At 40.4% G+C, this 15,694-nt stretch overlaps 1 protein-coding gene and 1 non-coding gene across 2 annotated transcripts in view; one reads left to right on the top strand and one right to left on the bottom strand.

Moving 5' to 3' along the window:
* TRIM33 (tripartite motif containing 33) overlaps window positions 1-15,694 on the top strand; it is a 160,173-nt gene that overhangs the window by 3,720 nt on the left and 140,759 nt on the right. Inside the window, exon 4 of the mRNA XM_007462495.1 lies at window positions 5-474. Within this exon, the coding sequence (XP_007462557.1) occupies window positions 5-474 (470 nt within the window). The remainder of the gene's footprint in view (window positions 1-4; window positions 475-15,694) is intronic.
* TRNAE-UUC (transfer RNA glutamic acid (anticodon UUC)) lies at window positions 11,214-11,286 on the bottom strand. Its single transcript has one exon. It is a non-coding gene; the product is annotated as a tRNA-Glu (tRNA).

Genomic DNA, 15,694 nt, shown 5'->3' with positions numbered 1-15,694 from the left:
GCAGCGCGCCGGTAACTGCCGGGGCCGCCGGGCCCGCGGCGCAGGAGGCGGAGCCGCCTCTCGCCGCGGTGTTGGTGGAGGAGGAGGAGGAGGAAGGCGGCAGGGCCGGCGCGGAGAGCGGCGCGGCCGGGCCCGACGACGGGGGGGTGGCCGCGGCCTCCTCGGGCTCGGCCCCGGCTGCCTCAGCCCCTGCAGCCTCAGTGGGCCCTGGAATTCCTGGGGGGGCGGTATCGACGCCGGCCCCAGCTCCGGCTTCGGCTCCTGCTCCGGGTCCCTCGGCGGGGCCGCCTCCTGGTCCGCCAGCCTCGCTCCTGGACACCTGCGCCGTGTGTCAGCAGAGCCTGCAGAGCCGGCGTGAGGCGGAGCCCAAGCTGCTACCCTGTCTTCACTCTTTCTGCCTGCGCTGTCTGCCGGAACCCGAGCGCCAACTCAACGTGCCCATCCCGGGGGGCAGCAACGGCGACATCCAGCAAGGTGAGCGGGAGGCCCGGCCCGACGTCTGGGCCGAAGGGGATTTGCGGTGCCGAGGAGGATCTGGGGACGGAGGTGTTCGGGCCCGGGGCTGCTTGGACCGGCGTAATCCTAAGGGGTCTGAGGTGAAAGACACGGCTCCTGGGACAGTTTCCCGAGAAGCTGGACCTCCAGAAATACGGGGAGGGTGAAGGGAGGGGTGCCGGCTGCGAGAGGCTGGGGGAGGGGACACCGGCTGCAGGGGAGGTTCGCGATGTGCGGATACGGGCCAGGAGGGGGTGGACTCTGGCCGAGCGCAGGTTCGGGAGCGGGTGGAACGGGCTGTGAGAGAAGAGGGGGTCTGGGAATCCGCTTGTGAGAAGCATGTTGGAGGGAAGGCCTAGGCGCGAGAGGTGTTGAGGTAGTAGTTCAGAGATAAGGGCAGTGAGGATGAATTGCCTTAGAGGGAGAGGATTTGATCTGTTCAAAGCCAGGGGAAAGAAGGACTAGGGAGGTTAAAGGGCATTAGAGAATTTGGGGCTACGAGAAGGCGTCTGGTAGAGAGTAATTTTAGGATGACATTGAGAAGGAGGAACTCTGGAAGCAAAATAGCTGTGAGGGGCCTGCATGGATAGGGAAAAATCTTAAGGTTTAAGTGGTGAAGGAGAAATGAACTTTGAAGGGAATTGGGGGTTAGGGAGAGCTGGGCATGAATTTCAGTTCCTTGTACATTAATGAACACTTAGTGTTCCGGATACTGTACTAGAATTGTACAAAATACTCAATGAGGAGGTCATTCACAGTCCAACATAGGGGAAACAAGCATATAAGGTACAGCAGTGGAGGTGGGTCCTTGGTACTGTGGTTGTGGCACAATCAAGAGAAGGTCAAGGAAACTTCACTGAAAAGGAAACCCTTGAGTAGGTTTCTTGAAGGGTGAGTAGCTCCCTGGGTTGGAGAGTTTTCAGGGCACAGGGCACCTTACATATCCCTGGAGCTAAGCGATGTGTAAGGTGATTGGTGGAAATTAGGTTGGTTTGATGGGCTGAATAGGTAGGGGGTCTGTAGTGCCTTATCTGAAACCCTTGAGACCAGGTGTGTTTTACACATCAGAATAGGTTGGAAATTTTTCTTTTTCCTGGTAAGGTCTTTAACACTACAGCAGGGTCTGGGTTAACAACTCATTATCAAATATTAATGTTTCTGCGGTGAAGTATGTGAATATCATTCTAATGGGATAGACCAATAACCTCCTGCAATTCAGAGTGGGTTTTGTTGCAGAATTATGAAAAAACTTTAAAATTTCAAAGCTTTTGAATTTTGGAACTTCAGGTAAGGAAGGGATGGTGGACTTGTACTAAAGGGTTTGGGATTCATCCTGTAGAATGTATCCTGTACAGTGTAGATAGGTTAAAGGGAGTCCCTAACAGATTTTTGTATCAGGAAGATAAAAGGATCACATTTATGATCTACAAAGATCACTTGGGGGCACATTGAAGGGTAAGGGAAGAAAAGATCCAAGGCAGGGCCAGTTAGAATCCTGGCAGTAATCTAGGGGAGAAATTAGCATTTAGAGTAGGTAGTAAAGGACTGATATAAGGTGTTAAAGAAGGAAGTGTTTTGGTATGGGGGAAAGGTATGGACTTTGGGAGAAACATTTGAGTTTGGATGCCTACTTTGTCACTTCCTACTTGTTACTTGGACAGATTAATTTTACAAGGACAAAATTACCTACCTCATACAGTTATTGATAGAATGAAGTGTGTTAAGTGACTAGTACATGCTAGTTATTAGTGAAATGGCAGCTAGTTTATTATTAGTGGTAACTAATTGTAAGTAGCTGTGGGAATGGATATGAGAGGCCAATGGAGACTGGAGTGAGAGAGACACACGTGTCTAGGCCAAGTTCCAGGTTTCTTGTTTGGTGGGTGGCAGTGTTATTAATGCAAATAAAAGAATTCAGGCACAGAAGCAGGTGTGTGTGGGGTGGAGGGAGGATATAGTGATTTCAGTTTTGAGTTTGAAGTATTATTGAGATCTGCAGGTAAGAATGTTAAGAGTAACGGTTTGATTGATGACGGTTTGATTCTAAATGATAATGGGTATATAGAGGGTGGATAATGGGTGTATAACTAAATGCTCATGGCCTCACTGAGCGTACTAAGACATGTAGGATTCAGTGTTCTTGTGGGAACCTGGATTAGGTGAGAGATTTAGAGTAAACACAAGATGAAAAGTGTGTTTGATTGATGTGGCTGAGGGACTGAGGTTATGAAATTAGCTCTGTGTTATTTATGCAGGAGAGAGAATAATAGTGTGTAAATTCCCTCTTCATTTCTCCATCTTTTGTTTTTGAACTAGGAGAAATAAATAGATGGGACTAAATACTGTCAATCTTAAGGCAGTGTTGCTTTCTAAGGGGTATCTAAAACAAATTAAGTCTGGAAGCCATTATGTTTTTAGGCAGGGAGTCTAGAAAGTAACTTAGTATCAACTCCTGTATCCTTTGCTCTGCTGTTTAAAAAAATGGAACATGCTGTTCTGGAAGTAACACTGAATTTGGAGTCAGGGGACATAGTTATGCCCCTTAATTGTTTTCTGGTTCCCTCAGGTTCATGTTTCTGTCCTTCAGTTTCTTTATCTCTACATGTAGCTAATAGTCCTTCACTTATATCTCACTAAATCGTATTAAATAATGAAAGTGAAAATGCTTTTATAAACTGTGAAATGCTTTGCAAATTTAAGGTATTATTGAACAACCTGTGCTTCCATTTCTGGTCTGGGTATCCATGGTTGGTAGTTTAATTCACCATCTTAAGTGGTCCCGAAACAATGACATTACCCTCCCTTCTAATGGACATTTTTTCTGTTTCTCTAACACACCAGAGTTATTCAAACCTTTTAGCTGTTCCCTTCAGATCGATGATTTTCCAAGTGTGGTTTCTGGACTAGCAGCATCAGCATCATTTGCAATCTCGTTAGGAATGCAAATTCTTGGGCCCCACTCAAGACCTTATAGCCAGAAATCATTTTTAGTATGTCCTCCAGGTGATTTTGATGCACACTAAGTTTGAGAACCACTATTCTTTTTTTTATATATATAAAATTTATTTATTTATTTATTTATTTATGGCTGTGTTGTGTCTTCGTGGCTGCGTGTGGGCTTTCTCTAGTGGCGGCGAGCGGGGGCTACTCTTCGTTGCGGTGCACGGGCTTCTCATTATGGTGGCTTCTCTTGTTGTAGAGCATGGGCTCTAGGCATGCAGGCTTCAGTAGTTGTGGCACGTAGGCTCAGTAGTTCTGGCATGTGGGCTCTAGAGTGCAGACTCAGTAGTTGTGTCACAGGGGCTTAGTTGCTCTGTGGCATGTGGGACCTTCCCGGACCAGGGCTCAAATCCATGTCCCCTGCATTGGCAGGCAGATTCTTAACCACTGCACCACCAGGGAAACCCCAAGAGAACCACTGTTCTTAAGTGAAGGGCTCCTCACTTCAAATGTTGCCTCTGCAGAAAGACCTTCTCTTGATCACTTTTTTTTTTTAGGGCTTTATTTTTGTTTTGTTTTGTTTTTTTTTTTTGCGGTACGCGGGCCTCTCCCGTTGCGGAGCGGACGCGCAGGCTCAGCTGCCATGGCTCACGGGCCTATCCGCTCCACGGCATGTGGGATCTTCCCGGACCGGGGCACGAACCCGTGTCCCCTGCATCGGCAGGCGGACTCTCAACCACTGCGCCACCAGGGAAGCCCAGGGCTTTATTTTTAAAGAGCAGTTTTAGATTTACAGCAAAATTAAATGGAAGATATGGAGATTTCCCATATATCCCTTCTCCCCAGACCTACATAGCTTCTCCCATTATCAACGTCCCTCACTAGTGTGGTACATTTTTTAGAGTCGATGGCCCTACATCATAATCACCCAGAGTCCACGGTTTATGTTAGGGTTCACTATTAGTGTTGTACAATCTAAGGGTTTGAACAAATGTATAATGACATGTATTCGTCGTTATAATATCATACATAGTATTTTCACTGCCCTGAAAATTCTGTGTCTGGCTGCTCCTTTTAAGGTACAGTTGGCTCTCTGTATCTGATGGGGGTTTTGGAACCAATACCCTGAGATTGCTGAGGGACAATTGTAGTCCTCCAGGTCACTCTTTGACATATTACCTTTATTTCTTCATAGGACAGCTAAAGTCCAGAATGTTTACTTGTTTTTGTTTACTCGTTTGTTCCTTGTTTCCCACTAGAATATTGTAGAGTGAATGTTCAATAAATAACTTTTGGATGAATGAGAATCATCTGGAGAGCTTTTTAAAATAGCATTTTGGGAGTTTCAGAGACTGTTTCAATTGACTTGGGGATGACACTAGGATTTGAATTTTTAACAAGTATCATGTGATTCTGATTCTGGAAGCTGCCACACTTTGAGAGACATGGATTTAAATATTTGAGGAGAAAGACTGATTTATGTGCTGTTGGAATATTTGGAAAAGGAAAATCAAAATAGATAATTTAGTTAATATTTGTTGAATTTCAATTGTGAGCTTTTTAAAGTGCTTTTGTGATTTTTATTTTTTTAGGTTTATTTCAGGTTCAGTCAGAATAGGTATCAGTAGTGGGTATGTACAGTCTTTAATGTATCAGTAAAAATACAAATATGTTTTGATGCATCTGAACAACCTCTCAAATGAACTCTTGAAGGAGGTGAGACTTCTGTAGTAAGGCATAGACAGCATGGTGATGTGGATGATTATCTGGATTGGGAGTAACTTGCATTGGGTTCTGCTGTTAACATGCTGTGTAGCCTTGGGCAAGTCACCTAGACAGCCTCTCCAGGTTTGCAATATGAAGTTGAGTTCCTATCCAGTAAAATTCTGTGTGATTCTGTTATTGTTTTTTATGCTAACTTTTTACATCTACATACGTTTAATATTCTCATCTTTTGTGGGGAATAATCAACATAATCAATTAATTGATGTAATCAACGTAATCAATAATCAGTTCATAAACAAAATCATCAAAAATGATTCTGTTTATGAATCTTCAACTTTTTGTGAAAAGTCTGAGATGGCAGCAGTCATGGTAAGTGGGAGGGAATAACTCTGGGTATAGTGTGAAGAGCACCTCCTCACAGTGGTTCTGTTTTATCACTGAGCATGGTGAGCCACTCAGGGGAATCTTCTGTTTGAGCTCTTGGAAGTTCTTGTCCCAGGAGTACATGTAATATTTAGCAGTTTGCTAGTTCTGGGTGTGGCTTATCTGTTCTGGGATTTTTTTAGGTCCTACTTTCTCTAATGCTCTGTTTGACAAAAACATGCTTGAGTTTTTGAATGATAACGTAGTCATCAGCAATCAGTCATTAAAGAGGTATCAAGGAAAAACACTTTTTAATATCTTATGGCATTGTGGTTGGTGAAATGCACAGAATTCAGGAGTCAGACTGCCTGCGTTCATTTTTGAGCTCCTTTATTTACTATTAGAATGACTGTGGATATGTTACTTAACATCCATAAATTGAGAGTAATAATAATAATACCTATTTCATAGTGTTAATTGTGAGGATTAAATGAGTTAATACATTGTAAATTGCTTCATAGAGTGCCTGGCGCCTGGTAAGCCCCCAATAAATTGTACTGCTGTTGCCTTTGTGATTACCTCTATCTCACAGTAAGCAGAAAAGAAGAGGCAGGAAGGCAAATTGTTGGTGTTTTTCTAGGTTTTTCTGACATCTAATGAAGTACAGGACACCAGACAAAGTAATTTGTATTCCAAACCTCTCTTCAGCTGCCTAAAACTTACAGCGTAAAAACTTGTAAACTAATGTTCTAAATCCTAAGTTTTTACAAGGTCTAATATCTGTACACCAAAAATTTCAGTTAGGGGAATCTAACTGCTTTTCATTTCCTTATATATACTCCTCTTAGCAGACACTAAATGAGAATAGTACCTTAAAGTAGATTCTCAAAGTTGGTCCATGAAACTCTGAGTTAGGGGGTAGGGGGGATTGTCTCTGATACCTGTTCAGGTGTTGGCAGAGTTGAAACTGTTTTCATTATAACACTGATTCATTATTTGCCTTATTCACTGTTCTGACATTTGTATAAATAATACAAAAGCAATGATGGGTAAGACTGCTTGGCACCTTAGCAGGAATTAAGATAGTGCCTCCAAAGCACTCTAAAAGTTATTGTAACTTTACCATCACATACTTAGAGTAAAACCACCGCCACCAACAAAAATTATGTTAGTTTTACTTTTATGTCCTTGATGAAGCAGTGAAACTTGTTTTTAAAATATATATTTTTAAATATTTATTTTATTTTGGCTGCACCGGGTCTTAGTTGTGGCGTGTGGACTTCTTAGTTGTGGCGTGTGGACTTCTTAGTTGCGGCGTGCGGACTTCTTAGTTGCGGCGTGTGGGATCTAGTTCCCCGACCAGGGATTGAACCCAGGCCCCACGCATCGGGAATGGAGTCTTACCCACTGGACCACCAGGGACGTCTCTATTTTAAAAATCTTTATCCTTAATATTCTGTGCAATGAAATGGGATAATGCATAAAGTGCTTCTGCTGCAGACTGAAGTGCAATAAGAAAAGTACTTGTGCAGTTGTTTGAATTCCAAGTTGAATTAGCTGCTTTTTTTCTTGGAAAATAATTTTTACCTGAAAGAATGAGTAACAAACTGTGGTTTTCAAGAACGGATATTTGGCAGATATTTTCTTAAAAATGAATGAATTGAGCCTTGTCACTTCAAGAGAAACAACTGATGTTGTTATATGTTGCCAGTGATAAAAATTGAGCTTTTAAGTGAAAATTAGGATTTTTGGGAAACTTGTATATGCTACCATGAGCTTGACAGCTTCTCAATATTTAAAGGCTTTTCTGATGAGATTGGTAGTGATATTAACACTTTTTTTTTTTGATTTTGTGCAATGAAATGTCAACATTTGGAAGATCTACATAGTGAACCAGTATTTGCCAAATGACCAATGATGCATCATGTTACAAAATCAGGCGTAGGAAAAAGATTCAAAGTGCAAAATAGACCAATAGATTTTAATGTAAGGGCGTAGTAAAAGTTCATCACTATAGTTTGAAATTTCACATTGCAACTGATGTTTAAGAAATAAATAAAAACACTTTAAATTTTTTGAATGTATCAAAGAAGAATATCCACAGATTGTCTGAAAAGACTATTAAAATACTCTTCCCTTTTCTTAAGTACATGGTTATATGAGGCCAAGTTTTCTTTATAGTCTTCAAACAAAACAATCTCTCACAACAGATTAAATGCAAAAGCATATATACAGACATCTTCTATTAAACTAAACATTAAAGAGATTTAAAAGTGAAATCAGTGCCACTCTTTACTAAAAAATTTTTTTGGTTTTGGAAATTAGTTATTTCTGTTAAAAATGTTATTTAAACATGCAATGTGTTTATTTTTATTATTAATGTTTATTTTTAAATGAATTAATAAAATATTTAATTTTAATGAAACATTATTAATTTGCTATTAATTATTACAATATTAAATAAAATATTTTAAAATCTTCAGTTTTTATTTCTAATACTGTACACATGGATGGATAAAACCCATCTGAACAAATGCTTTTCAGGTCCTTGATGATTAAGAATGTAAGAGGGATTCTGAGACCAAAAAGTTTGAGACCTGCTTCTGCGGTATGCGGGCCTCTCACTGTTGTGGCCTCTCCCGTTGCGGAGCACAGGCTCTGGACGCGCAGGCTCAGCGGCCATGGCTCACGGGCCCAGCCGCTCCGCGGCATGTGGTATCTTCCCAGACCGGGGTACGAACCCCTGTCCCCTGCATCAGCAGGTGGACTCTCAACCACTGCGCCACCAGGGAAGCCCAGAGACCTGCTTCTTTAAAGGGGCTATAACCAAGTGATAATCCAAAGTCATTAGGAAGAGTGTCAGACCATGAAATAGTAGAAGGTGGCATATTCATGCATTTATAGTCCTTCATTTTGGGGTACCCATCACAGTTCATAAAGAGCTTGCCCCAAATGTAAATGTAAAGAGGAAAAATGTACTTAATAACTAAAATTTATCTTTTGTAAATAGAGTGCTGTAGATCTGCTGATTTTTTTTTTTCATATTTATTACTGGTTGACTGAGTTCTGTCATTTTATTTTCCAGAGGACAAGTTCTGAGGTTGGGATCATGGTGTTGGATACATTAATCTGTGTCTCCTCTGTGGCCACAAATTGTACCTTCATCCTTAGCCAGCTTCCAGAATGGACATTGGTCTCAAGGGGAAGTGGGAAAAAACAAGGATGAATGGACATAAATGCATCATTTTTAGAAAAATATTTAAATTCTATGCCTTTATGATACATAAATAGCATGAATTACGTGGTTCTAGGGAAAAATACTTTTTGAATGCTTGTTACGTGCGATTTATATTGTTGCTTCTGTGAATTGTCCACATGTCTTCTATATTTTTTAGTTTTCTAACTTTTTTTGTTTTGATTTACAAGAATTCTTGGTAAGTTCTACATACTGATCCTTTGTTGGTTATGTAAATTGAAGATTTGTTCTTAGCCTACTATGGCTTAGTGTGGTTGCCAGCCTCTGAGGTGGCCCCAGTGTTCTTCTCTTCTGGTACTCACACCCTTCTTTAGTCTCTGCTCACAGTGACTCAGGGCTTGTTTGGGTGACCAAGAGAGTATAGCAGAATTAACAGTGACTTCTGAGGCTTCATTAAAGGTATACAGCTTTTTCCTTACTCGTTGGATTCCTTGTTCTAGGCGAAAACAACTATCACTCTTGCAGTTCTGTAAAGAACTGGGGTCTGTTAACATCCAGCACCAACTTCCCAGCAATGGGAATGAGCCACTTTGGAGGTGGATATTCCAGCATGGTCAAGCTTTCAGATGACTGCAGTCCTGGCTGACATCTGACTGCAGCATCATTAGAGACTCATAGAGAACCACTTGCCATATCACTCCCAGATTCCTGACTCAAAGAAACTGAAAGATAAGGAATTATTGTTTTACCCCATTAAGTTTTGGGGTAATTTGTTACACAGCAATAAACTAATACACTTGACTTTTCCCTTTACTCTTAAGAGAGCTGTCTTTTGATATATGAGAGGTTTTTTAAAAATCAGTTTTCCCCCCATTTTTCTGCCTTTATTGCTTATTATAAAGCTATAGTAAACTTTGTTATTCGTTAAGGTAATTTCATCCCCCTCCACATATACCTTCTTCATCTTAAAGATTATCTTGACTGATCTTGGCTTTTAGTTCTTAAACATATTAGAATCATGTTGTGAAAGTTCATTTTAAAAACTTGTCAGCATTTTTGTTGGAATTGCTTTGAATATATAGATTAATTTGGGAGAAAATGCTATCTTTACAATATGGTATCTGCCTGTTCAGAAACATTGCATGCCTTTCCATTTGCTTAAATCTTTTATTTTTGAATATTATATAGCTTTTTTCCTAGAAAAGTCTTGCACGTCTTTTATGAGTTATTCTGATATATTTTATATTTTGTTTTTACTATAAATGGCTTCCCTTAAATTACATTTAGCTGTGTTTGCTTTGTTTTCTTGTTCTTCATTTTACTTTTTATTTTTTAAATATCTGAAGTATACTTATTTCATATTTATATTTGATAATTCCATTATCTAAAGTTCTTGAGGTCCTATTTTACTATTACTTGCTTCTGCCTATTCCTGATTATTGTAGATGGTGTTCTCCAGTGTTTTATAGTTTTGGAGTTTGAGTGTGTTTACTAGGGCTTTAACTATGAACCCTGCCAGACCTGGTTTTTGGAAACAAGCCCCTCCAAAGAGTATTTTGTCCTTGCTTCTGTCAGGTACCACCAGTGAAAAGTCACTGATGTTAATTTTTAGTTTGGTGTTTCTTAGAACTGGCAGATGTTGACTTAGAGTTTACCTTATAGGCTAACCTGTATTTGAAACTTCTCAGGAGAAAATTTTTTCCATCACTCTGAAACCAGGAAGTGACAGTTTTTTTTTTTCTAAGCTAACTGTCTGATTTATTTTATTTTTTTTTGAAGTTTTACTATTATTATTTGCTTATGCACCCTTCTAACTGAGGGTGTAATCTTTCAAGCCTGCCTTATGCAGAGAGTCTTGCTTCTAATTATTTTACACAGGCTTCCCCATTCTTTGTTTACTCCCTTGTTTGTACATACTAAGAAAGAATCGTTAAGAGTAAAATTTCGGAGCCTTTGCAGTTTTGAAGCTCTTTATTTTATTTTTCTATTTAAATGGTAGTTTGACTGGATATGGAATTCCAGGTTCAAATTTGTTTTTCCTCAGAACTTTGAAGGTATCTCCTCCCTTGTTTTAAAGTAGTCAGTGTTGCTCATGCTAGTCTGATTTTGCTCCCTTGTACAACCCCAATTGGGTTTTATTTACCTCTTATTGAAACCTTTTAATATTTCTTCATCCTTTTCTGGAATATAGTGATTGTTTCTGTTTTTTTTTCCTTTATGGTTTTTAAAAGTTCACTGTGCTTTTTCTGTTAGTCTTCTACTCTTCATTTATAGTAAGAAAAAGTTTAAACTTAAATTTTTTCAAAAGGATCCTCTCTCTTCATGCCCTTCCCCTTCAGGCCCCCCTTTCCCTCACTCTTTTTGGAACTGTTTCTATTTGAATGTTGGAGCTACTGGGTTCATACTCTCTGCTACGTTTTCTCTTATGCTTTCCTTCTCTTTGTTTTCTTTCTTTTTTTTTTCTGGCCTCACCGCGCTGCTTGTGGAATCTTACTTCCCTGACCAGGGATAGAACCGGGGCCCTCGGCATTGAAAGTGCCAAGTCTTAACCACTGGACCAACAGGGAATTCCCCTTCTCTTTACTTTCTTATTCAACTGACATTCTGAAAGATCACCTTGACTTTATTTTCTTTCTTCCCTTTCTCTTTTTTTTTTAAAAAAATATTGGTTTATTTATTTATTTGGTTGTGTTGAGTCTTAGTTGCAGCATGCGAACTCTTAGTTGCAGCATGCATGTGGGATCTAGTTCCCTGACCAGGGATCGAACCCAGGCCTCCTGCATTGGGAGCATGGAGTCTTAACCACTGTGCCACTAGGGAAGTCCTTGACTTTATTTTCTAACTTTGTTTTTTTCTTTTTATCTTTATCTCTACTTGTCTCAAAGGCTTCCTTAAACAGTGGATAATCTTTGAGTGAGGCAATAAAATTCTAATTGGAAGTTCTGTGCTTGTTAATTGTTGGACCTTACTTTAGATCAGGGGTTGGCAAAATACTGCCCATGGGCCAAATCTAGCCTGCTGTCTGGTTGTTGTTTTTCAGTATCTTTATTGGAGTATAATTGCTGTACAGTGTTGTGTTAGTTTCCGCTGTGTAATAAAGTGAATCAGTTATATGCATACGTATATCCCCATAGCCCCCCACCTGCGTCTCCCTCCCACCCTCCCTATCCCACCCCTCTAGGTGGTCGCAAAGCACCGAGCTGATCTCCCTGTGCAATGCTGCTGCTTCCCACTAGCTATCTGTTTTACATTTGGTAGTGTAGGTATGTCAGTGTTACTCTCTCACTTCGTCCCATCTTTAGCCTTCCCCCTCCTTGTGGCCTCAAGTCTGTTCTCTGCATCTGCATGTTTATTCCTGTCCTGCCCCTAGGTTCATCAGAACCATTTTTTTTTAGATTCCAGATATATGTGTTAGGATACTCTATTTGTTTTGCTCTTTGTCATACTTCATTCTGTGTGACAGACTCTAGGCCCATACACCTCACTACAGATAACTCAATTTTGTTTCTTTTTAGGGCTGAGTAATATTCCATTGTATATATGTGTCACATCTTCTTTATCTATACCACTGTCGAAGGACACTTAAGTTGCTTCTGTGTCCTGGCTATTGTAAATAATGCTGCAGGAAACATTGTGGTACATGACTCTTTTTTTTAATTTTTAAAAATTTTTTATTTTTGACCATGTTCGGTCTTCGTTTCAGTGCAAGGGCTTTCTCTAGTTGCAGCGAGCAGGGGCCACTCTTCATCGCAGTGCGTGGGCCTCTCACTGTCATGGCCTCTCTTGTTGCGGAGCACAGGCTCCAGACGCGCAGGCTCAGTGGTTGCTCCGCGGCATGTGGGATCTTCCCAGACCAGGGCTCGAACCCGTGTCCTCTGCATTGGCAAGCAGATTCTCAACCACTGCGCCATCAGGGAAGCCCTACATGATTCTTTCTGAATTATGGTTTTCTCACGGTATATGCCCAGTAGTGGGATTGTTGGGTCATAATGGTAGTTCTATTTTTACTTTCTAAAAATATTTATTTATTTATTTATTTATGGCTGAATTGGGTCGTTGTTGCTGCGTGCAGGCTTTCTCTAGTTGCAGCAGCGGGGGCTACTCTTCTTTGAGGTGCACAGGCTTCTCATTGTGGTGGCTTCTTGTTGAGGAACATAGGCTCTAGGCTTGTGGCCTTTGGTAGTTGAGGCTCATAGGCTCTAGAGTGCAGGCTCAGTGGTTGTGGCACATGGGCTTAGTTGCTCTGCGGCATGTGGGATCTTCCCAGACCAGGGCTTGAAACCGTGTCCCCTGCATTGGCAGGCGGATTCTTAACTGCTACGCCACCAGGGACGCCCTTATTTTTGTTTTTTTAAGGAACCTCCATACTTTTCTCCATAGTGGCTATATCAGTTTACATTCCCACCAACAGTGCAAGAGGGTTCCTTTTTCTCCACACCCTCTCCAGCATTTATTGTTTGTAGATATTTTGATGATGGCCATTCTGACCGGTGTGAGGTGATACCTCACTGTAAATTTTGATTTGCATTTCTCTAATGATTAGTGATGTTGAGCATCTTTTTATGTTTGTTGGCAATCTGTATATCTTTGGAGAAATGGCTATTTAGTTCTTCTGCCCATTTTTGGATTGGGTTGTTTGTTTCTTTGATATTGAGCTGCATGAGGTGCTTGTATACTTTGGAGATTAATCCTTTGTCAGTTGCTTCATTTGCAAATATTTTCTCCCATTCTGAGGGTTGCCTTTTCGTCTCTTTTTACGGTTTCCTTTGCTGTGCAAAAGCTTTTAAGTTTCTTTAGGTCCAATTTGTTTATTTTTGTTTTTATTTCCATTTCTCTAGGAGGTGGGTCAAAAAGGATTTTGCTGTGATTTATGTCATAGAGTGTTCTGCCTATGTTTTCCTCTAAGTTTTATAGTTTTATAACCTTACATTTAGGTCATTAATCCATTTTCAGTATTTTTATGTCTGGTGTTAGGTAGTGTTCTAATTTCATTCCTTTATGTGTAGCTGTCCAGTTTTCCCAGCACCACCCATTGAAGAGGTTGTCTTTTTGCAATTGCATACTCTTGCCTCCTTTATCAAAGATAAGGTGACCATACGTGTGTGGGTTTATCTCTGGGCTTTCTATCCTGTTCCATTGATCTATATTTCTGTTTTTGTGCCAGTACCATACTCTCTTGATTTCTGTAGCTTTGTAGTAGTCTGAAGTCAGGGAGGCTGATTCCTCCAGCTCCATTTTTCATTCTCAAGATTGCTTTGGCTATTCAGGGTCTTTTGTGTTTCCATACAAATTTTGCAATTTTTTCTAGGTCTGTGAAAAATGCCATTGGTAGTTTGATAGGGTTGCACTGAATCTGTAGATAGGTTTGGGTAGTATAGTCATTTTCACAATGTTGATTCTTCCAATCCAAGAACATGGTATATCTCTCCATCTGTTTATATCATCTTTAATTTCTTTCATCAGTGTCTTATAGTCTTCTGCATACAGGTCTTTTCTTTCCTTAGGTAGGTTTATTCTTAGGTATTTTATTCTTTTTGTTGCAGTGGTAAATGGGAGTGTTTCCTTAATTTCTCTTTCATATTTTTCATCATTAGTGTATAGGAATGCAAGAGATTTCTGTGCATCCATTTTGTTTCGTGCTACTGTACCAAATTCATTGATTAGCTCTAGTAGTTATTTGGTAGTATCTTTAGGATTTTCTATGTATAGTGTCATGTCATCTGCAAACAGTAACGATTACTTCTTTTCCAATTTGGATTCCTTTTATTTCTTTTTCTTCTCTGATTGCTATGGCTAAATCTTCCAAAACTATATTGAACGGTAGTGAGAGTGGGCAGCCTTGTCTTGTTCCTGATCTTAGAGGAAATGTTTTCAGTTTTTCACCATTGAGAACAATGTTGGTTGTGGGTTTGTCATATATGGCCTTTATTTTGTAGAGGTAGGGTCTCTCTATGCCTGTTTTCTGGAGAGTTTTTATCATAAATGGGTGTTGAATTTTGTTGAAAGCTCTTTCTGCATCTATTGAGATTATCAAATAGTTTTTATCCTTTAGTTTGTTAATATGATGTATCACATTGATTGATTTGCATGTATTGGAAAATCCATGCATTCCTGGGATAAACCCTACTTGTTCATGGTGTATGATCCTTTTAATGTTCTGTTGGATTCTGTTTGCTAGTATTTTGTTAAGGATTTTTGCATCTATGTTCATCAGAGATATTGGCCTGTAGTTTCTTTTTTTCTTTGTTTTTTTTTTTTTTTCCTGGTACATGGGCCTCTCACTGTTGTGGCCTTTCCCGTTGTGGAGCACAGGCTCTGGACACGCAGGCTCAGCGGCCACAGCTCATGGGCCCAGCCGCTCTGCGGCATGTGGGATCTTCCTGGACCGGGGCACAAACCCGTGTCTCCTGCATCGGCAGGCGGACTCTCTACCACTGAGCCACCAGGGAAGCCCTGGCCTGTAGTTTCTTTTTTTGTGACATCTTTGGCTTTGGTATCAGGGTGATGGTGGCTGTATAGAATGAGTTTGGGAGTGTTCCTCCCTCTGCCGTATTTTGGAAGAGTTTGAGAAGGATAGGTGTTAGCTCTTCTCTAAATGATAGAATTCGCCTGTGAAGCCATCTGGTCCTGGGCTTTTGTTTGTTGGAAGATTTTTAAGCACAGTTGCAATTTCAGTGCTTGTGATTGGTCTGTTTATATTTTCTATTTCTTCCTGGTTCAGTCTCAGAAGGTTGTGCTTTTCTAAGAATTTGTTTATTCCAAGTTATCCATTGTATTGGCATATAGTTGCTTGTAGTAATCGCTCATGATCTTTTGTATTTCTGCAGTGTCATTTGTTACTTCTCCTTTTTCTTCTCTAATTCTGTTGATTTGAGTCTTCTCCCTTTTTTCTTGATGAGTTTGACCAGTGGTTGATCAATTTTGTTTATCTTTTCAAAGAAGCAGCTCTTAGTTTTATTGATCTTTGCTATTGTT

The sequence above is a fragment of the Lipotes vexillifer genome, unplaced genomic scaffold (assembly GCF_000442215.2).
Source record: "Lipotes vexillifer unplaced genomic scaffold, Lipotes_vexillifer_v1.1 scaffold1029, whole genome shotgun sequence".
Taxonomy (NCBI): domain Eukaryota; kingdom Metazoa; phylum Chordata; class Mammalia; order Artiodactyla; family Lipotidae; genus Lipotes; species Lipotes vexillifer.
The sequence above is the reverse complement of the archived record's forward strand: the minus strand, read 5'-3'. Positions and strand labels throughout refer to the sequence as shown.